This window comes from Crocodylus porosus, unplaced genomic scaffold, assembly GCF_001723895.1.
Source record: "Crocodylus porosus isolate Cpor-Errol unplaced genomic scaffold, CroPor_comp1, whole genome shotgun sequence".
Lineage (NCBI taxonomy): Eukaryota > Metazoa > Chordata > Crocodylia > Crocodylidae > Crocodylus > Crocodylus porosus.
Genome location: NW_017728886.1, coordinates 262,504,333 through 262,526,776, shown reverse-complemented (window position 1 = coordinate 262,526,776; position 22,444 = coordinate 262,504,333). Strand labels below are relative to the sequence as shown.

Here is a 22,444-nt window from a genome sequence, read left to right as displayed (position 1 = left end):
GCAGCTGGAGTACTGCGTCCAGTTCTGGGCGCCGCACTTCAGGAGGGATGTGGACAGCATGGAGAGGGTCCAGAGGAGGCCACTTGTATGATCAGGGGCAGTAGGGCAGGCCTTATGAAGAGAGGCTATGGGACCTGAACCTGTTCAGCCTCCACAAGAGAAGGCTGAGGGGGATCTAGTGGCCTGTTATAAACTAGTCAGAGGGGACCAGCAGGCATTGGGGGAGTCCCTGATCCCCTGAGCTCTACCAGGAGTGACCAGGAATCACGGTCCCAACCTGGCAGAGGGTAGATTCATATTAGACATCAGGAGGCGCTACTTCACGGTCAGGGCGGCTAGGATCTGAAACCAACTTCCAAGCGAAGCGGTGCTGGCAGGGGGTCGGACTTGATGAACTGCTCGGGTGCCTTCTGACCCTACTAACTATGAAATCCATTCTGTCCTAATAATGCACTACATCTTACATGCCCACATTTCTTTTCCTGTATATGTGAGTGGGCTGAAATTCAGTGTTGCCAAGCATCTCAGTTTCCACTGATATCAAGCCAGGCCACTTTAGGAACCTCATATTCATAGCGTTGGTCCAAGCGATGCGAGCTTAGCGTGTGGTTCTGATACATTAGTAACTTTGTGACTAAGGGTGTTTTCTCATTCAGCAAAATACTGTCTGTCAAGCCTCATGTACAACAAGGTGAGAGGCTGCAATCATTTTGTTTGCCTGTTCCTGTAAACCCTGCAGCGGCAGTATGTTGTAGAGATATTATAAGCTGTTTTCACCTCCTCCGTGTGCATTATCAACAAACCTGTGAGGCTCCGACCAGTATATATTTGTGACATACCAGAAGCAGCGGGACACCTCAAGTGCCACCAAAAGAGAACCTCATGCTATGCACCTTCATCAGTATTAATGCTGTAGGAGAAGCAGAAGCCCTATGAGGAAAAGCTGAGCAACCTGGACCTTTTCAGCCTCCACAAGAGAAGGCTGAGGGGGGATCTTGTGGCTGCCTTCAAATTCACTGGGGGGGCAGAGGAGGGAGAGAGGGGAGGCAGCAGGGAATAGGAGATGACCTGTTTACCAGAGCACCCTTGGGAATAACCGGGAACAATGGCCACAAGCTGATAGGGAGTATTTAGGTTGGGCATCAGAAAGAACTTCTTCACAGTTAGGGTTGCCACAGTCTGGATTGGGCTTCCAAGGGAGGTGGTGCTCTCCCCTACCTTGGGGATCTTCATGAAGAGACTGGACGAGCACCTGGATGGGGTCACAAGACCCCAGCACTCTTTTCTGCCCAGGCAGGGGGTCTGACTTGATGATCCATTGAGGTCCCTTCCAACCTCAGCACCTATGAAACTTGGTTTGAGGGAGTCTATAGAGTTTACCAACAAGTGGGAGAGCCCTCAGATTATCTGTTTGTTTGTAAATGAAGCATGTTTAATCGTCATGGAATCACTGAAAATCAATAAACAACAAACAGGTTTTATAAAGTCCTTTCAGGGGAAAAAACCCAACTTAGAAGTGACTTGCAAGATGAAAAAAATAGGATTTATGTTTTCTTCCTTTCCTAGCTCCTGGGATAAACTACAAAAAGGATGCTTGGGTGTTCTTATTTTCTTGCTTGTCTTTTACCTCAGAACTGTAATTTGACCATTTTAGTTTTTGGAAGGGCCATAAAAAATTGAGAGATGATTATGTTTTTCAGTTAATACCATTCTCTCTTCACCAGACTGATACTTTTGCTGATTTTGATACAATGACTGACCGATTGCTGGATGAAATTATTCAACACATCCAGTTATACAACCTCTCCATATCCCGAATAAGGTAAAACCCATGGATGCTTAATTGTCTGTGCTTGCCTATGACTGAGAGCAAATTTATGTTTAATCATCACCTCCACATAATTTGTGGTCTGGTTCAAAGCTCACTGAAGTTATAGAGAGTCTTTCTAAGACTTTTGGTGGGCTTTGAAGTCTTTATTTACTTTGTTTTACTTTATTTTGTGAATGAAGATGCTTTTTATACAGTCCATAACTGGAAGAGGGAACGTTAAGCTAAAAATGCTATGGAAGAGAAAGTAAATGGGAAAGCATGTCCAAAGTCATCAAAGAACAATCAATTTAGTCACATATTCCATCTATATGGAGGAAAGACGAGCAATGCATGCTACATGCAATCAGTGTTGCCCATGAATGTAATTGGGGTCGCTACATGCAAGCAGGGTTGTAAGTCAATACTTTTGACTGATAATCTACAAACTTTTTACTGATGACACTTAGTTTTACTGATGTATTTACTGACATATGTTTTACATAATGTAAATGTAACCCTTCTACCAAGCCAGTCCTTAGACAAGGACAGGTTCAAATGTAGAGTCCAGCTATAGTAGAAATGTTCAGTTTGTTGATAAAAAAAAAAAAGTTTGCAGATAGTTGTAAAAGAAACAACACTATTGGACTGGCAACCTTACTTGAACCATTGCTGCAGTCCACACTATGCTGCCTCCCCCCCAGAGATATCCTCCTCACCCCCACTTCCTTATGCGCCTACAATTGCATCTTGTACTATGTTATCCCCATCCTCATCCCTCAGCCTTATGCCTACTGGCCCTGTCCCCCCATCCTGGCATGGATCCCCAAAGAAAGACTACAATCTGCCTACCTATAGCAGTGTGTTACAGGAAGGCATGCAACAGCATCACCAATAACACATGGCTAGGATGGGAGGGGTTAAGGGCTACAAAGCTCTGAGAGAATGCCTCCTGCAAGGTGCTTTGCTCCTGCTCAAACAGCAGGTGATGCTGTTGTCTTTCAACATTTGCCTTTGATGTGGGATCTTCAATAAAGCTCTAGTTGCTTAGTATTTTTGTGGATGACTCAATTTTTTGTATACATTTTATGGACAGGCCATTTTACACTTTTTTTTAATGGCCTATCTATAAATTTATGAACAGTCGGCCAGCCTGCATGAAGCTGTATTTAAAAGAATACATAGACGGTTCTTCTGTGAGTGTCATTTTGTCTCTCCCAACAGTTTCATTGGTCATTCCCTTGGTAATGTCATCATCCGATCGGTACTAACCCGACCCAGGTTTCGCTATTACCTCAACAAGCTCCACACCTTCCTGTCCCTTTCTGGGCCTCACCTGGGAACCCTCTACAACAACAGTACTCTGGTTAGTACAGGTAAGGGTTTGTGGAAAAAGCTCAGTTGCTTTTTATGCATGAAGGGCCCATTAGGAAGACTCTGTCTGAATGAGATCATGGTACTGACTTGTGCTTTTGTGTTCTTAACTGAAGCTTTGGGGACTATTTCCACCAGACCTCAAGGCCCCTCAAATTTATCTTTGAGTTTTTGTTCATCAGCATTGAGGAATCTTAGCCTGTTTCCTGAATTAGGAAAACATACACACGTAGTCTGAAGTGTAGGTCCCATGTCTGTAAACTGGTTCTTAGCTCTAAAATCCCATTCTGTGTCCTTGAAAATGCAGTGTCTATATGAAACCCCAGCATCAGTTAATTTTGCTAATAGTAGCTGCTCCTCTATTCAGCATCATATTACCTGCAAAAACATGAGAATAGGATAATGCTCTGGCAAGTGTAGTCCTTGCCCCATCTAGACTCCAAAGAGAGTCCACCTCTAGGGCTGATGGACAAGGATTATGGTGCAGGGTCTAGCTCTCTTGGGTCCTTATGCCATCTGCTCACAGCAGTAGAGAATCAGTAAGACCCTTAGACTTTCCTAGCTACTGGGCACCACCATGAGGAAAAAAAAGCAGCATTTTATTTGTCTTGTAGATCTAAGGCTGGTGTGTTGGTGCATGCCTTTCTCTTAACCTGGGAAGTGTTTTTTTTCTAAGGTGAAGACAGCTAGCCTGTTAACTGGCAAAGAGGATAAAAGCCCATGTCAACTGTCATTTCAGGCCTGTGGATCATGCAGAAGTTGAAAAAATCAGGATCCCTTTTGCAGCTTACCTTCAGGGACAACGCAGATCTACGCAAGTGTTTCCTGTACCAGCTCAGCCAAAAAACAGGTGCATAGCATATGATGTGGCTGTCTAGAAAGATGGAGCACCTTCAGAAAGATCCTATATTAAGGTGTTCACAAGGTTTGGAAGGAGGAAGGTTTGGAGGGTGTTTTTTATTATCTGGGCAGTGTGATTTTGGGGTCCTTTTGTTGCTGGTTTTTTTTTTTAACCACACCGTGATATTCCACAGCCGAGGCTGTGACAGGAGGAGGAAATTAATGAAAGTTTTGTCTTACTTGTGATTGAGTTTTCACCTGCAGGCCATGCTTTCTCTCATAGTACCATAATTGATCATACACCTCTCTCTTTCCTTCCTTTAGCTGTATTGCTTTCTGTACAAATCCCTGTGATAGCAGTAATCTATACATCCTGCAGCCCAGTTCTTTGTGCTCCTAGTTACTTAAGTGATCTGTGGATCAGAGCCTAGCTTCAGTCCTGTACTACTTCATGAGTCTTGCAGCATGCAGTGCTATATATGACGACTCCTTTCACAATGAAAGCGATGTGCTCCATAGTTCATAGGCTTATAACCAGCCTATCTCTTTTCCTATAGATCTGGTTTATGCATTGAGCTAAACAGTGATTGTTAATGAAGTTTAAATTCAGGCATCTTAGCAAATCTGGGTGCATGAGCAATAAATTAACAAAGAAAAATAAGCAGACAAAGTTCTCTGGGTGAATCTGGTATCTTTTATTAGACCAAGTTAACAAAGAGAAATAACACATTTGGGGGATAAATTCCAAACATCGCAGACTTTTAATCACCAACTGGAAAGGAATGGCTGTACCCTATATTAAAAAAAAAAGCCAAAAAATGCTTCAGAGTCCATAGTAAGGATATCAGTCCAAATATATTCAATTCCCTCTCCAGCCTGGTCATGTCTGTGATGTGTATTTCTTTAAAAAAAAAAAAAAAATGAATAAATTTTCTAAAGTAATGGGAATGTCATGCCTTCCTGAGTAGCCACATGACACCATTACTGGAAACCTCATCCTTCATCTCTGTTTTACCCACATACCTTGTTTATTTATGGCAGTCATTCGTTGCATCAGTCCCGAATTTAGGTAGGCCTCACTGCTGAGAACACGGACATACATGAGAGCTCCACTGAGCCTAATAGGAAATCTTCTGTGTGTGACGTTACTCGCATGCATGAGTTTCTTGATGGAGGCCATAGATCAAAAATTCTTCCAGGCAGAGACAGTGCTCTTACATTTTTCTTCTCAGCATCTTAGTGTGCTCAGGGATTAAGAAGAAATGAGCATTGGCAACCATTTGCCTCCCAGCAATGACATCTGTTTTTTGGGCGGCAATAACCTTTACAAATATATGCCACTGATATTCTTCATGTGACATTTGTATCATGAAATTTAGAACATGTAAACATGACATCATCCTGGCAACGTTGTCGTTGTTATATATCACTCCAGTATAAACTATATGATGGATTTCTTTGTTCCAGGTCTTCAGTACTTTAAAAATGTTGTGCTCGTGGCGTCTCCCCAAGACCGATATGTCCCATTTCATTCAGCAAGAATAGAAATGTGCAAAAATGCACTTAAAGACAGACACACAGGTACGTTAAGATCCTTTCCATGTTTCCTGTGCCATTTGCTAGCTTTGTTGATGAGCAAGGTCTGTAGTTTAACTGAGGATGTAGCATCATCATGATTCATTAGCACAATAAAAAAATTAAAACTTAGGTGTTAATTTGATAAGCAGAACTGTGTTTTCTTCCCACAGCAAGCTACTGAAATCAATTCAGAGCAACTTACGGAACTCTTTGTTAAATAATAAATTTCAAGTTGGTTTCAAAGGGCTCTCCTTTCTTACCTTTTTTTTAAAGAAATGTGCTGATAACAATAGAATCCATTTGTAGCAATGTTGCTTTCCAGCTTCTTGCATTACCAACATTTGATCACCTTCTTTTTGATGTAATGAGCCTTGTCTAAAGACCATCAAAGTCTTGTCTTTCATTTCAGTAGACTTTGATTATGCCCTGCGTGATTTAAGTGTCGGTGACATGTGAAATCATGTCTCTGTGAATAAAATTCATGAGCTGCATTCATGACTAGGTGCAAATCCCTCAACTTCAAGACCTGCTTATGTCTAAATTGTACTGGACTGTGATTGTCTTTATTATCAGCATATAGACTGTTTCTTTAGAAGGTACAGCCATTCTGGTTTTCTACAGCTCTCAGAAAATATAAAATATGGTGTATCCAAAGTCATTCTTTTTGCATCAATGTCACATGAACGAATAGGGTTACTCCTGGTAAGTGGGAAGAGAAATCCAGGGCTAATCGGTTAGACAGTTTGGTGTTGTGCATCGTCAGGATCTGAACTAAAGCACAGCTCCATTTCTTTCCAAACCCAGATACAAGCTGAAGAGAGAAGGGCTCAGCAGTGTAAGTAGCAACTTCAGCAGCCTCAGCAGACATGCTGTTGAGCCCTGGGGAGCAAGGAGGAGAGTGCTGAGCACTGTGGGGTGTTAGTGGCCCCCTCTCTAAATTTGCTAGTGTGCTTCTTATCCCACCCTAGTTCTGCTACTGCATCTTCTCACCAGTGTCTCAGACCTGCTCCTTTAGGGACAGCATAGTAAATCCAGATCCAAGTTTCATATACATCATTCAGGTCCCTACAGAGCACTTGCTGGTTTCCTAGACAGCTACCCATATCCCGTACGCAGGTCAGCTTAGTATTCAGGAATACTCTGCATAGTCTTTGGGCTCCTTTGCCAAGTCCCTAAGTACCTGCATACCCCATCAGTAATCCTTCTAGAGTCTGCCTTGCAGAGAGATATGGCTCCAAGTCTGTTTTCATTGAAGAGATGCATGGTTTTGCTCTTGACTTCAGTGGGACCAGATTGAATTCTGACGTAGTTTATGAAGCCTACCTATAACCTACCTAGCAGATCCAGCAGGCTGCTTTGGGTCCATTTCTGATCAACTGTGTTATGACACTTGCTACACATTTATAATGGGCTCTTCTCTAGAAATTAGTGTTTTGTAACAACTTTCTGATTTCTTGGTCAGTTGTAATTACAGTGAAGCATCAACTCAGTGCAACACCTGAATACCGGTATGACCATTGCCTGCCTTTTAAAATCTTCTGCAGGTCCTGTTTATGCAGAGATGATAAACAACCTCCTCCAGCCTTTGATTGGAGCAAAGGACTGCACTTTAATAAGACACAACGTGTTCCATGCCCTGCCAAACACCGCCAACACGCTGATCGGACGGGCGGCTCACATAGCAGTGCTGGACTCTGAACTCTTCCTGGAAAAGTTTTTCCTGGTGGCAGGACTCAACTACTTCAAATAGTGCCTGAAGGACTGGGTAAAACAAAGGGAAGCATTTTGTTCAGTGAAGTAGAATCCCTTAGCCAAACGAGCGCAGTATTAGCAATGAGAAATATGCACGTGATCAGGTGGGACATTACCACTCCCTCCATTTCCATTTATGTTTCAGAGAATAAAGTGCTATGGCTTAAAGGTATTCAAGCTTCCAAACATTGGTGCTTTTGGAAGACATAAGTATTCACAGTTGGTTTCTGTTCTTTGTTCTCATAATGACGAAAGCTCCTTCGGATTTAGTGAAGCAAGCGTAAGAAAGCCAACTCTTTAGGTGTGATTGGACCCGTATGATCTCCATTATTAACCCAGGAATGCAGTCACCCTTGGTCATTACTCACGTACTTATTAACAGAGCTGCACATCTGTAGCATTTTTGTTGGAATAGTTAACACAAGAGGAAAGAAGCATATATGAACTCAGGTTAAAACCTCCTTTCTGATGAACTGGAAAAAAATGACATATATTTATGTGATCAGAATCCTTGATAGATGCAGCAGTTAGGTTTGTCTAAAGAAAATACAGAGATGTTCCATTATCGTGATGAATCTGTACCATTCATACCTTCAAAGCATGGGAAAGGGAAGAGAAATATTTTAAACAGAAGGAAAAAATCTTGAAAAGTCTCTTTATTTCTTGTTTATTTTTAATCCTTTAAGTCTAAAAAAGAAGTACTCAAGATAGAAACAGCCAAGCCAAGAGGAAGATATTGGGGGAAAAACATGGAATATTGTCATCTGTCAACATGTCTCCTGTTCATATTTTAAAAAACACCTTGTTTTGCTTATCTTTATGACCTCAGAGGTACAGTTTTTATTTTTTAAATTTGTACCTAAGTGCATTATCCCCAGGGTGTAAAAGTTTTGTCACTCTAAGCTGGCAATCAAAGTCATTCCAATGACACCAGGATCAAGTTAGTCAAAGGGAATAGGTTGGCAACTTTTCCCAAAAAAACCCCCTTAAAATATAGGACTCTTCCATTAGGTCCTTTCTGGAATATGTTAACCCCAAAGTGGAAAGCTATATAGCATTCCAATTACTATCATTTAGAGCTGGTTGAAAATTTGTGAAGGGAAATTCATGAAAAATAAATACCTACATAGCTTTTCCAGGTTTGAAAGACTCACTTTTCACTCTCTAATGGGGGGGTGGGGGGGGGGGGGTTATAAAGGATTTTTATTAAAATGTTATCAATCAACAGTTGAAATGGCAAAGTTCAATAACTTTCAATGAGTTTTTCATATCATTTTGATAACTTTTCAATAAAGTAGAATATAACAATTTTACAAGGGACAAATTTTAGGGGAAAAAAAGGTCAAGTTCTTCATGCACCAAAACTGTTTTTGAAAAAAAAGACAGGTTTTTTTTATTTTTATGATGCCCATTTTTTTCCAAAAAAATTTTGACCAGCTCTATGTACAGTGTATTATCTTGCAGTGAAAAACACTATGGTGGCACTAGGTGTTAAGGATCTAAACTTTATTAAGGTTAAGGGAATTATATTCTTTGAAAGAAGTCATTTCCAACAAAGTTGCACTGGGAACCCTCAAACATTGTGAATGTTTTGGACAAGGTTTTTTTTTCCACACAGGTAGTTAAATAAAAAGGAAAGGTGATGGGGTAGAATTTGAGATGAAATACTTCATGAAAAGGAGCACTGGAAAGTGGAATAACTGGCAAGTTAATACAACAAAAATTAATAGATTTGGTATCTGCTTATTTGTAGATAAGAAGGGTGTGAGGAATAATATGCGAACGAGAGGTAGGTGGGATGGAGATTCTTTGAGAATAATCAGCTAGACTGGGCCTAAAGACCATTTTCTGCCCCCTCAAGGTCATGGCGAAATGAAATATTACTGGTTGCCACTTACATACCATGTTTCAACTTCAGAATGCTTTGTAAGCATGAGCTGTTAATGTAGTACCTGAGTGAATAGGTAGATAAATATTATCATCCTCCTGTTAAAGAAGGGTTTCCAAAAGCTGAGAAATTCTGTCTTTCCATCAAGCTGCAAGGAGTGTTGAAGTCGGTATTAAACTCAAGAAAGCCTAGAGTCCCTTTTCTCGGTGGCGATCAACAGATCACACCTTTGCCTCTACAATTTTAGTGCCAACCAAACCTGTTTACCACACTTTATAATTCCTTCTCAGTAAAGTTTTATATTAAAGCTCCAACAATAATAAAACAGAGCCTATAAGCTATGGTTTCACGTAGGTGGAGGGCAGTCTTTTGCATAATATATACCAAAATGTGTGTCCATTCCCATTTGCTACACTTGAATAATACTCTATTTGCTGGTACTTTCATGAGTCGGACAAAACCCTTGGGCAGTAGAGTCTTCTATTTTCAAACCAGCAGTCTTATCTTGTAATGGCTTTGCCTGGCATTTTTTGTTGGGTACCATTTCCAGCCTCTAGTGTGTCTGTGCATGTATGTCTGAGTGTACGCGAGAATGACAGGCCCTCCTATGCCAATGGGATTTTTTGCATAAATGAAACGGCAGGATTTGTTCCTACAGGTATATGTAAATGTATCTTATTATGTGTGATGTTTACCCGGGGTCTGATCCAAAGCTCGGGGAGTGGATAGGAATCTTGCAGTAGATTTGAATGAGAATTAATTTGGGCTCGTGCAGCCTGGCCTTGTCAAGAACGTTGCAAGCCACTCCGGCAGAGCCCAAGATAAAGCCCAGTAAGGCCGTCTTTGGATAGGACCAGATGTAGATTTTTATCTTCCTTGTGCTGCCAGAATGGTGTGAGAAATATTGGCAATAACAGTCCAGTTTAGTGTTGACTTGAAGCTATCAGGTGTCTCCTTTTTTTATTGGGATGTTGTCTTTGTAAAGAGCCTGAGTATTGTAAAACCTATCTTACCTACAAATATATACTGCGGTTGTGCAGAAACGACACGCCGTCGTTATATTGTAAATAACATCTAAATGTTTGAACGTCATTAAACTAATCAATCTGGCCTCATTTGAAAAGGCTTTTTTATGTTGATTTCTACTGGGCTATATGTAAATATTAAAACTGATCTTATTGACAACTATTGTTGTAAGCAAACTATCCGCATAGCTGATTGTTTAACATTTTGTTACACAGTAGGTCTTTGGGTTTGCTAGTCATTTCTCCACCCCCCCTCCTTTTTTTTTAATGTAAAACCACTTTTAATGATAATGAACAGAACTAAATATCAGTATTACCAGTAGCAACTGACTTTTTTCATACTAGACAATCCACATCCACATTAAATCAGTAATGCCAGTTGTCTAGTTCATAAGAGGTTAGGTGGAGGTTTTCAAGAACTGGAAAGGAGGTGGAAGCAAACATCAGCTCCACAGTTGATGTGGATCATCGGCATACCATTAATAGCTAAAGGAGCTGTGTTGATTCATACCAGATGGTTGGGGTTGGACCAAAAAGAGTTCTAGGACCTCAACTTTTGGTAATGACTGGGTACCTATGAACATTGAATCACATCCAGGTTGGGGGATTTGTCACATTGACCAAGCTAGTTCTCTTTGCTGATTGCTTATTTTAATTCTCCCTTGCCTTCCCAGGACTTTCGTTAAAATAGCTTGGTGAAGGTTTGAGATCTCATTCTCTTGGAAGAGGAGATAACTAAGAACAGCAGTGTTTGGCCCTACCTATTAATTACCAGGCCATAATTTAGATAAGTGGCATAGTTACCATTTCTTGAGAGCATTCTACACTAATCTCACAATCAATTTTCTAGATGCACCATTATCATAAGCTGTAGTATATATTTCAAATGCATCACACATTGCAGGGAATATTATTACCTTGAAGTGGCTTCTAAACCAGTTCAGCTAGCTCCTCTCCAGTGGTGGGTTGTCTGGTTTCTGTAGGATGCCATATTATTTTTGAAAGCTAAATGAAACAAACTGAATAAAATGCTATTGACAGATTCATAAAAAAGAACAAAATGAAAAGAGAGTGAAATGTGTTGTGAATGTACTGATGGGTTTTCTAGCCATAAATGGCATTTGAGTGAAAAAATGATAACAGCTAAGCAGCCTGTGGGATGAAAGGTTTGCTCCTAAGTGTGTGAAAAATAGGAGGTATTTTAAAACAGGAGACGTATGGCGATAGCATTTCAGTAGATATAATGCCCCATTAATAGCTTGGTGAAATTCTCTTAACTCAGGGCTCATAGGGTCTTGCTGACTGCTTTGAGTGCATTTTATCTCATTTGAAATTGCAGGCTACAGATCTTATTTTCTGCGTTAGAATACAGAGACTGAGACACCTAGGATACACAGCAGGAATATATTTCAGTACTACAACTTGTCATGGGGAAGTTTGAATGCAAACTGCTCTGATGGCTTATAGAAAGAAACATAAGTGCGTGCTAGTGAACGGTGAGAGTATCTCAAGAGAATAGCAGTGGTCTCTAGGGCTTGGTTAGCTTAATTTTAAAAAGCTGTGTTTTCAATCTGACTTTATCTTACCTGGAAATATTGGTGGGTGGCTCCATTTAAGCATGGGCAGATCTTTGCATGGGCACATTGTGTGCCTGTGCACCTATTACTGGTAGCAGTCCATTTTTAAATTCAACTGCCGACTGTTGCATGTGCAGTTGGATGCACTACCAGATATTAAAGGGGCAAATAAGCACTTGCTTGAAATGCCTGCCTTTGGCTTGTTACGTGTGCCCATTTTCTCTCTGAAACGACAAGTTTTCTTCAGCATTAATAACATGGGAAATTGTAATCCTCAGAAGAACCAGTACATCTACTAATGATTTCTCTTCTTACAAAGGTTTATGCAAATATCCCAAATTTGGTTACACGGATGATAATGATGGGTTGCAGTGGCATCAATCAAACTGTTCCAATATATTCCTGCTGAGGATCTTGCCTGCTGTTGGTATATTTTCTCAGTTAATTGAAATGTGCATTCAGGGACCAGTTCTAAAGCCTCATGTTTCATTAACTATGTTTTCACTCTCCACTTCCTCAGTGAATGTCAAATACCGTTTTCCAAGGATGTAGGTTCGTTGTGTTTTATTATTTTCTTCAGTGGTTTTGAAATCAAATACTTCCCTCACCTGCTGGGTGGTGTGGGTGGCTCAAGAGGAGTGAGTTCAAATACTGCTCTGGACTCAGGGTGAAGGCTGTGCCCCAGTGTGAATGGGCACCTGCTCATTTGAGATGGGGAGACAAAATCAGCCAGATATAACACTGATCACATAGCTCCTCTGTGTGTTTGGCCACAGAAATGGGTGTTCCTTATACATTCTCTCCCAGTGGGGAAGACCTGGGGCATTTCTTATCCATCTAATAATTCCTGTTCTAATATTTATCGGCTGTTTCCCCAGTGCTTTGTTCAATGCATATAATAATTAGCCAGATTCCCCAGCTGATGTAAAACAGCATAGGGCCTGGTGTGTTGAAATCAAAGAATGGCAATGTATTCATATGCTTGAATGTAATGGACCTAGATCAGTCACACCAACTGAGGGCTTGGCCCATAGCACAGAAATGTAACAGGGTAGTATGTACCTAGCCATCATATGGTCTGTCTTTTTGAAGCAGGCAGCTGCACACTTGCTTAGAGGAAACATTTTGCCATCCACCAAATCACTGCAATGCCAGTTATGGCATCTCTTTAAATAACAGAGCCCTTGGAGTTGCCTCACAGTTTTAGAGGAAAAAACGTAATGAATTAGCTAACAAAATCTAGGCAACGCTGCTGCTTTCTTTGATTCTCCCCTTACTTTTACCTATTTGTATACAGCGGACTGTAGTATCGGTGTAGGATCATGCAGTTGGCAGTGTTTGCTCAGGAGAACCCCTTTGACACGCTAACGTACTGTTTGGGTCAAGACAGAAGGGCACTGGCAGATCTGATTGGGAACATCCTGCTAGTACCAGGTGGGGAGTTTTGTCCATAATTTCACCTAGTTATTTTCTTTTAAGAAAGTTTTTTCCTTTTATTTTTCTCCCCCCACCCCTCCAATCTGCTATCCACCTGCTGCAGTGGAATCACGTTTTGGGGTTATTTTTGCTTCTGATAGTGCCAAGGATGTGCTCACTTTCCAAAAAGAAATAGTACACAATCTCTTGTGTCTGGAGTACCTATGAAAACAGAGTTCCATTGTGTACAATTAGTTTAAGTGAGAGGAGAATAGCATTCATTGATCAAATGGGGCAAAATTGAGCAAAATATTGAAGGCACAGAATCAATTTGATAAGTGTACAGAGAATAGATGTGCACCAGGTGGAAAATATAAATTAGTTGCAGTAATCAAACTACATCAGATCAATAAGACCATGCTGACAACTTGATTTTTTTTTTTCAGTGGAGCGCCAGCTCTATGTCCACTTCTGCAAATACATCATAATGAGCCCACATACCTGCAAACAGAGCTTCAGGATTCAACTCCTGCATGCCTGGATGATAGCATTTGCAAATACATTTGCAAATACATCTTAATGAGCCCACATACCTGTGAGCAGAGCTTAAGGATTCAACTACTGCATACCCAGATGATAACATTTGCACCTGCAAACCTGTTGCTCACACACGTGGACTTTGCACATCAGCACGTCATCACCTGGAGTGCCACTTATGCTTTGGGTGCCAGTGGCTTCCAGAGCACGTGTGCACACAGACCTGAGCACTTAGGAGTCAGATCTGTCCAAAATTAAGACCTTCCGTAATGGATATAGCCAGAGGGAGAGAGAATAGGTCAAAAGGCCTAATAACTCCACTCACCAAGAAGAGTTCAGACATAATTGATTTTTCAGGCTGTCCACGCAACCAGCTTCCACAATTTATTTTGTAATCGTCCAAATAAAACACCAAAACACCATGTTTATGTTGTATGTCATTCACTCCATATGTTCTGCTAACCTTCTACTTTGTGTTGTAGTATAAAGTGAAGCCTCCAGTAGTAGAAAACCTGAAATATCTACCTTTTGGTCTTTTAGTAACCAGTTTGGGGAAGCTTTTATCCTTGCCTCAATGCTCAAGAATTGTCCAAAATATGAGTATCCCAATTCAGGATAGAGGCTGGGCAAGTAAAGGACATCTCTTTTATTCTTTCCTATCTTTTATGAATATCATGGTTCATGATTTTAAAGAAGACATTTTGCATGACTTACATCATTAACTTCAAAGATAGAAGTCAGTCAGTGGAAAATTTGACTCCTGTATGCTTACTGCCATTATTGAAGTCAGTGAATATTACTGGGCCCAATAAATTCTTGAGCTGCCTGATCAGTAGTTATTTATTTTTTCCAATTCCCTTTTTTTTTTTTTAGTTTCTCATTGAGTAGCCATTGGAGCCAAGCAAATTACCTGCAGGCAGTAAATTTGAGGCTTCCTCCACCTCCTCTGAGATGAGAGATTAGTCTGCACAGTGAATTCTGAATCTCACGGCACGGCAATGACAGGTTGATCTAAGCAGTCTGGAACGAGATGTGTTCAGGCTACAGATCCTGCAGTTTATAACCGGCAATGCCAACTGTCAAATAGTGCAGCCATATATCTGAGCACATCATGGATTTGTTTCTCTTGGCTTCTGTCCCTATCATCTGACATTTTTTTAGCCTGGTAGAGCAATTAGCTTTACTTTATTTTCTGTAGCTATTTTAGTCTGGCTCACAGGGGTATATCAAGCCAGTTTCATGGTCTGGGCAGTGGAGGTACATGGGGTAATTCTGGGCTGTCATGCTGCCGATGTCAGCAGCTATTTCTATGCCCCCCAGAAGGCAGCACGTAGGCGGTACCCTCATCGCTCCCCCCAGTGATTAAACTGATAAGAACAGATTGAAGAGTAAATGTTTTCGATCCGAGCCTACTACACTTGGCCTGTATCAACGTCCATCCAGTTTTGCCAAAAAAAAAAAATTCCCTTTGTTATTGTTACATTTCCTTATACACTAAGTATTTTGCTGTTTGTTTTTTTCTTATAGAAATTTTTGTTTTTTCTTTAAATATTTTATTCCTATGACTTGGCAGAGGGGAAAATGTTGATCTTCTTGTGCTGCTTTTATATTGTTCAGCTGAATAGTTGTGGGATGCTTTGGAGAGGCTGCTAGGTAAGGATGGGACCAAAACAGAAACCTGGACCCATGTGCTCCTGGCAGTTCAGACCCAAATTTGGATTTAGATCTTAACTTTGTGCCTTGAACTCAGCATTCAAGGTAAACCCATGTAGTCACTGCAGAACCCCAGGTGGTAACTCCAAAGGCTAACCTGATAAATCATATTAAGGAAGCATTATCACCAATGAATTTCGTCTTTGCAAGTGTGTGTATAAAGCTGAACTTCAGTTGTCACAAGTGTCCTTTCCTTTCCGTGTTGTGTTTTCTGATCAATGGTTGCAGTGGAGCATCATGAATGAGTTAGGTTACAAAAATCTCTGACATAAGGGGAGAGATCCAGAAAGGAAACTGTTGCTTCAGATGGGATGTGGGAAGAATTTAGCTGCCAAGGCCCAAAACAGCAATCCAGAAAAAATCCTTGACTTCAACTGCAAAATGCATTAATCCTCTACCTGTTAGGCCTCATTTATTCAGTACACATATCCTGAACCTCTAGTTTCCCTCGGGCTTTAAACTTAGATGTCCAAATATGCAAAGCACCGTCCTGAGCAACTAGACACCTAGCTCACATCTAGAATCATTTGCCCTCCAAAAACAAGTTACCTAAGTACCTATCACAATGATGGTAGCATTCACAGTAGATGTAATAGCTTAGTGGTTAAAGCACACAACCTGGAAGTGGAGACTTGACTTTGAAGCCCTCTTCAGCCTGTGGGAATTCGAGCCCACATTCTCTACTGCCCACCAGAGGGCCTTAACACCAAACTAGAAGCTAGTTTGGGTGGGGGCATTGTGTAGCCACGAATGCGAAAGTCACGGGGCTGGGAATGGTGCAAACGAGAGGGGGCCTGCCTCGTTAGGGCTGTCAGGTGGGAGTGGGGAGAACTGGGTTCTGATTTCTGGATTGTTCATACATTTCCCAGAGGAAGGTCACTGGATGGTGTACAACAAGAAGCCAGGGATCAGAGTACAGAGTGCAAGACGCCCCACCTCCCTGCTAACTTTTATCACCTCCAGACTGGAGTGAAACTCTCTTGCGTGTTCTCCTTCTGGCTCAGTGACTCTTGCGTTCCTGAATGCCCGCCTTCATCCAGAAGAGTGGACAACCTAGTGGGTAGGCACTCTACTGAGAAGTGCGGGGTACAGGTTTGATCCTGTCAGGTTGAGGAGGGCCTAGAAACAAGGTCTCATTTGTTGTCTGAGTGCTCTGTCCAGGAAGGCACCCACTCTTCTACTTGTATGTTAAAAAGTTGAACCCTGATCCCTCAGGTATGGACCTTCAAAGTAGGACTCTGGGTTCTGGCCACTTACATAGATAAAGGCAGCCCTGAATCAGATACCCACACTCCGGAGAGGAGTAAAGCTCAGGACTCTCCCCCGTGTTCACCAATTCTCATTGACTGTCTCTTGATGACTCCCTTCCACCTGGGAGTTCCTGTGGATTAACCCTCAATGGTACCTGACTGTCTACATTAACAACATAGGAAGACCTAACTTTGGCGTAGCTGTCTGGGGCTTGGAGCCGACTTTTTACATGAACTGAAGCCTAATTTTAGTTACCTAAGGTGCCTTTCTGGATGCCGCTTAGCAATTGTGTATGGCTTCAGGCACATGGGGCTTTAAGGAAGAAAACAGAAAGTAGAAATAGTTTGCATGTGCTTTGTGAGAGCTAAGCTAAAAGTCTGAATTTCTGATTTGCACAGAGCTCCTCCCTGGCATGCTATGCTGAATTTTCACATGCTTCATTTGGACAACCAAAGGGGCACCTATCAAGTCAGCTGTGTAAAAGAGTAACTAAGGTCTGCACTGACAGCATCAGCCAAGTCATTGCTTGATGTTCTCTAATAACGTTAGGAAGAATAGTTCTGGTCAGTGCTGGGACTTGCAGAGCTAACTCCTTCCAAGTAGTCTTAGTTGGACAGATCTATTGTTTCTGTTTAATATATCATTATATTACAGGAGCTCTCATATTCCCCATCAGGAGAAGAGGCCTCATTGGGCAACATTTTAAAAATTAAGATAGACAAGGACTTGCCCCAAAAAGCTTAGAACCGTATCTGCATTGACCCACGAGGTATCTAAAAGTCAGATATTTAATTCCCTGTTTATATATGCTTAGATAAATGGCCTGATTTTTCTAGGCCCCCACTTACAGATCCTTTAGGCGTTCAGCACCTTAGGGAATTAGGACAGCTATGCTATTTTGTGCTGCAATATTTAGACAACCAAATTTTAAAAACTCTGACTATTCCAGAGAACATACTGGTGTCAACGGGGTTCTCTCCTGCTATCAACAGTGGTCCACTATGTGTTTGATACACAAGGAATTACTCTGCCTTTAATCCTGGATCCTTTAATTTTTGACCGAATCTTGAGATGTATTCAGTTCCTGAAACTCCCATTAAAACTGGGTGGAATTGCAGGTTTTCAGCATCAGGGCCTAACTCCCATGCCAAAGTCAAAACAGGTGACTTCAAGGACCCAAGGGGATTCTTCTCAACGTGGCGTGTTTGTTTATCCAGGCAAAATGCCTAATAGCAATTCTGAGTTTGATAGTTCCTAGAAATGTTGATCGTGACCATCAAGGTTTCAGTACTGATATATGAAATGCAATTAAGTCACGGGAAACGTTAGTTTGTCAGTAGATTTTTAATTTGATACCCGAGGATATTTCCTCAGCACCCGAGACTTGCCCCTAAACTTCAATACCTAGGCACTTTAACATGGTAGGTAGCTTGGTTTACAAGATTTGTCATTTAGGGAGCATGGCCAAACCTAGGAGCTTCCAATCTAATTTTAAACCTGGAATTGGAAAAACAAGCAAACAAACCTTCATCAAATTAAGGGGCTAAAATATCAGATCAGGACAAGGATTGCAGCAAATCTTGTCCGTGTGTTATTGTGGTGACTTGAACATCAGAAACCATAAAACGCTTTGATTTTCCACTCTCTTGCACTCAGTGTGATGAGTAATACATGAGCAAAGGGAGTGTAAGCCACTTTCACCAGCAAGAGCACATGGGTGTAAAAGACTGGTGGGTGGGCAACAAGGGAGTTCTCTAGATTGATATTATTTATACATTCCCTTTTTGAGGCTGAATGGGAGAGGCAAGTAACATATGTTGTAACTGGTGCATGTAACAGTAAGATTTTTTTTTTTTATATACAGACTGAATAATTTAAGAGCGAAAGCCAACTCCGAAGGATGGAGATTATAGTGAGGCTGGAATGCATTTATAAACTAGTTGCAGGGATTTTCAAAAGTAGTCGTTTTCTGTGCTCCCTGATCTGAATATAGGTGCATTTAAGGTGAAACTGCTTCTCATAAGTGGCAGCTGAGGTTATACTTCAACATGAAGTATTACCACCTTGGACTGAAGCTTTCATAATTTCTGAAAATGATGCTTTAAATCAGAAAGAAGAGGCAATACAGATGGTTGGTGTTTGGATAAACCATTCATTCTTTTTTCGTAAAAGAAGACACCGAGATTTGGAACAAGTGCTGTTTTCCATTGTCTCTCCCCGCTCCTTCCCAGATGGACGTTTGTCATGCCATGCACTTCACTTGCTTCATTCCTTCCTAACACGTTAACGCTCTTTGAAATTAGGTTTGCACAGAAAAATAAAAAGGACCTTGCAAAATGCAAAACCAAATTGGAGTCGACTCCACTGAATTTCAGGGTAAAACCCAGTAGTAAGCTAATTTTTCAACCTTTTTGGTTTTGACCTAGCAGTATTTACAAAATCTTGATCCTGGGAAGTTCAGCTCACCCTCAACTTACACTTGAATACAATGGGCCAGATCAGTATTATAGATGGTCATCTTCTGTCTCAAAATGTCAATTTATCCCACCTTAAGACCTGGTAAATGGAGGATGAAAGTGTTTGCTGAATCTCATGATCAGACCATCATTAGGTAATAAATGCTCTGGGTTCTTTTTAAAGCCAATTTTCATATTGGTCCAATATTCTGTTTGTAACAGTAATGTCTTTCTAGACAAATTCAGACCTCTCTAAGGGATCAAGTCAATGGATGAGAGAGGAAAAATCCTGATAGGTTAAGGGAAAGGGCTTTTAAATTTTAAATGTATTGCTTTGAATTGTGATCAGACCCAAAGGGGTAGAAAAATTTGACAAGGTCCCTCGTATAAACCAGATCATGAATGTAAAGCTTATAATGTCACTGTGAAATTTTAATGTTTATTTATTATGGTTATGATTAAACCTGTATAATAATACGATGATAATAATGAATTAGACATCAGTGTCAATATGATTCTACTATTTTTCTACATATGCTTTATTGTGGCATTTTGTGTAGCTTGTGTTCTGTGTAAAGAAACGTCAATAAAATCTTTGCTTCGTTTTGTCTGTACTCTGCATGCTTTCTGATACAGAGGTGCACACGGGGTGCCAAGCAGATAATTGACAGTGCCAAGCAGATAATTCATAATTATCCTGAAACAAAAGAACGCACAACCTGAAGCCCATTATTGGGGTCATGCTAACCTGGACTGAAGAAGCTCATGGGAAAATGATCAACCACTTACTGAAATGTCTGAAATTGCAACCACCCTTGACATGGGTGCAGACATAAATGTAAAATAGCGGAGGTGGGTGGATAGTTTTGTGGAGTGGGCAGTGTTCTGGTATTCATGAGGTCAGGGTCTGTTTTTTAGCTTTGTCACAGGCATGTGAACCTTGTCAAGTTGCATGATTTTGTGGGGCTTTAATTCCTCAACTCAGAAATCTTGAGCAACATGACTTAGGAGGAAAGGCTGAAAGAATGAGGAATACTTATTATGGGGAACAGATAAATGGGAGGAGGGATTCGATTATTGTCTTCAAATACCTGAAGGGCAGTTACAAAGAGGATGGTGATAGACTTTTCCCTAGGACTATAAGGGACAGAACCAGGATCAATGCTCTCAAACTGCAGCAGAGGAAATTTAGGAGGGATTTTCTGATTACAAGGGTGGTCAAGCATTGGCACAGGGTACCTAGAGAAGTTGTGGAATCTCCATCTCTGGACATTTTAAAGAGAAGGTTAGACAGCAACTTCCTAACATGGTTTTAGTCGGGGATGATCCTGCCTTGAGAGGGGGGCTCGACGAGCTGACCTCCTGAGGTCCGTTCTAGCCACCTTTTTCTATCATTCTAACTAGAAGGTGGTTATAATATGTCCTTGCCGGGCAAGGATGCTGCGAGCATGAATAACATTGCAGCGGTCAAGGTGTTTCCTTCTTTTCATGACATGCAACCTATCTAAATAAATGGGCAGTCTCCTGAAGATTCAAACACAGGTTCTACTTGAGGAAGAAATATAAGACTGTTCTCTAGGGTGTCACTTTACTTATCATCAAGTATAGGGGCCAAATCTGAAGAGGTGCTGAGCACGTCAACTCCTGCTGTCTACAATGGGACTTCCCGATGCTCGGCACTTCCCAGGATTTGCAAGCAAGTACAAGAAAGAAGCTGACCTAGAAATGTGTTCTGTGGGGAATGGAGATGGAGGCAAAGGGGTTTTTTTGAAGAGTGGAGGAAAAAAGAAGGGGCCTCCTCGGATGGAAGTAATGGAAGCACCAACTGAAAAGTGAATGTACAGCTCCACCACAAGTGTTTGACCCCTAGTCCCTGCTGGAGTGTGTTTGTTTGGCTCCAGATAACTTTGTGGGCTTGGTTGCATTTTCTATTTTCAACTAACCAACCTCTAACAGAGGGCAGTTTTTTTTAGGGGTGTCTCTGTGGACTTGGTTTGTCCAGCTCAATCCTTAGTTGCTTCAACTAGCAAAGTGGTTATCAGCAGGGGGAGGATAATTAGCTTATTAAGGAAAAGCATTTACCTTTCATAGAATCATAGAAATTTGGGGTTAGAAGGGACCTCAGGAGGTCACATCTAGTCCAACCCCCTGCTCAAAGCAGGACCAGACCCAACGAGATCATCCCAGCAAAAGTTTTCCCTAGCTGGATCTAAAAAAACCACCAAGGATGGATAACCTCTACCACCTCTCTGGGTAACCCGTTCCAGTGTTTTACTACCCACCTAGTGAGAAAATTCTTCCTACTATCTAGCCTAAACTTCCCTTGCTGCAACTTGAGACCATTGCTCCTTGTTCTGTCATCTGCCACTGCTGAAAACAGCCCAGCTCTATCCTCATTTGAACTCCCTTTAAGTAGTTGAAGGCTGGTATTAAATCATACCCTACCACTACAATCCAGTCTGCTGTTAGCCTTCTTGGCCATAAGAGCACACTGCTGGTTCATGTTCAACTTACTGTCCACTGTCACCCCAGGTCCTTTTTTGCAGAGTTGCTTCCTAGCCAGTTGGCCCCCAGCCTATACCAGTGCATGGGATTGTTCTGTCCTAAGTGCAGGACTTTGCACTTGGCCTTGTTGAACCTCATGGGATTTCTTTTGGCCCAATTCTCCTATTTGTCTAGGTCACTCTGAATCCCAGCCCTACCCTCCAGTGCATCTACTACTAGCCCCAATGTGGTATGATCTGTAAACTTGCTCAGGGTGCACTCTATGCCATCTTTCAGGTCACTGATGAAGACATTGAACAAAACCAGGCCCAGGACTGATGCCTGGGGCATGCCACTTGATACCAACTGCCAACTAGACATTGAGCCATTGGTTACGACTCTCTGAGCATGGTGCTCCAGCCAGTTTTCTACATTTCACTTGTGGAAATAATCACAGTCCTACTTAGGCTATGAGGAAATAAGTTGACCTCACTTAGTCCATATGGGTCATTGGTCCATATTCGGAGCCACTACAGTGCTGGACTTATTTTCCATGTATTTAGCAGTTCATTTTTAGCAGACCTAGACAAGTTACAGGGGTGGGCAGATGAAACTAGGATGGGATTCAACACCAACAAGTGCAAAGTGATGCACCTGGGGAGAAACAGCTGGCACCATACCTACAGGCTGGGGAACTCCCTTCTCATCAGTCCAGAGGCAGAAAAGGATCTTGGAGTCATCATTGA

At 41.5% G+C, this 22,444-nt stretch overlaps 1 protein-coding gene across 1 annotated transcript in view; it reads left to right on the top strand.

The window, feature by feature from the left end:
• FAM135B (family with sequence similarity 135 member B) overlaps positions 1–14,477 on the top strand; it is a 228,211-nt gene extending 213,734 nt beyond the window's left edge. The window contains exons 15-19 of the mRNA XM_019553091.1: positions 1,725–1,822; positions 3,032–3,183; positions 3,921–4,031; positions 5,489–5,602; positions 7,144–14,477. Coding sequence (XP_019408636.1) covers positions 1,725–1,822; positions 3,032–3,183; positions 3,921–4,031; positions 5,489–5,602; positions 7,144–7,349 — 681 coding nt within the window. The 3' untranslated portion in view covers positions 7,350–14,477. The remainder of the gene's footprint in view (positions 1–1,724; positions 1,823–3,031; positions 3,184–3,920; positions 4,032–5,488; positions 5,603–7,143) is intronic.
• The last annotated feature ends 7,967 nt before the right edge of the window (positions 14,478–22,444 follow it).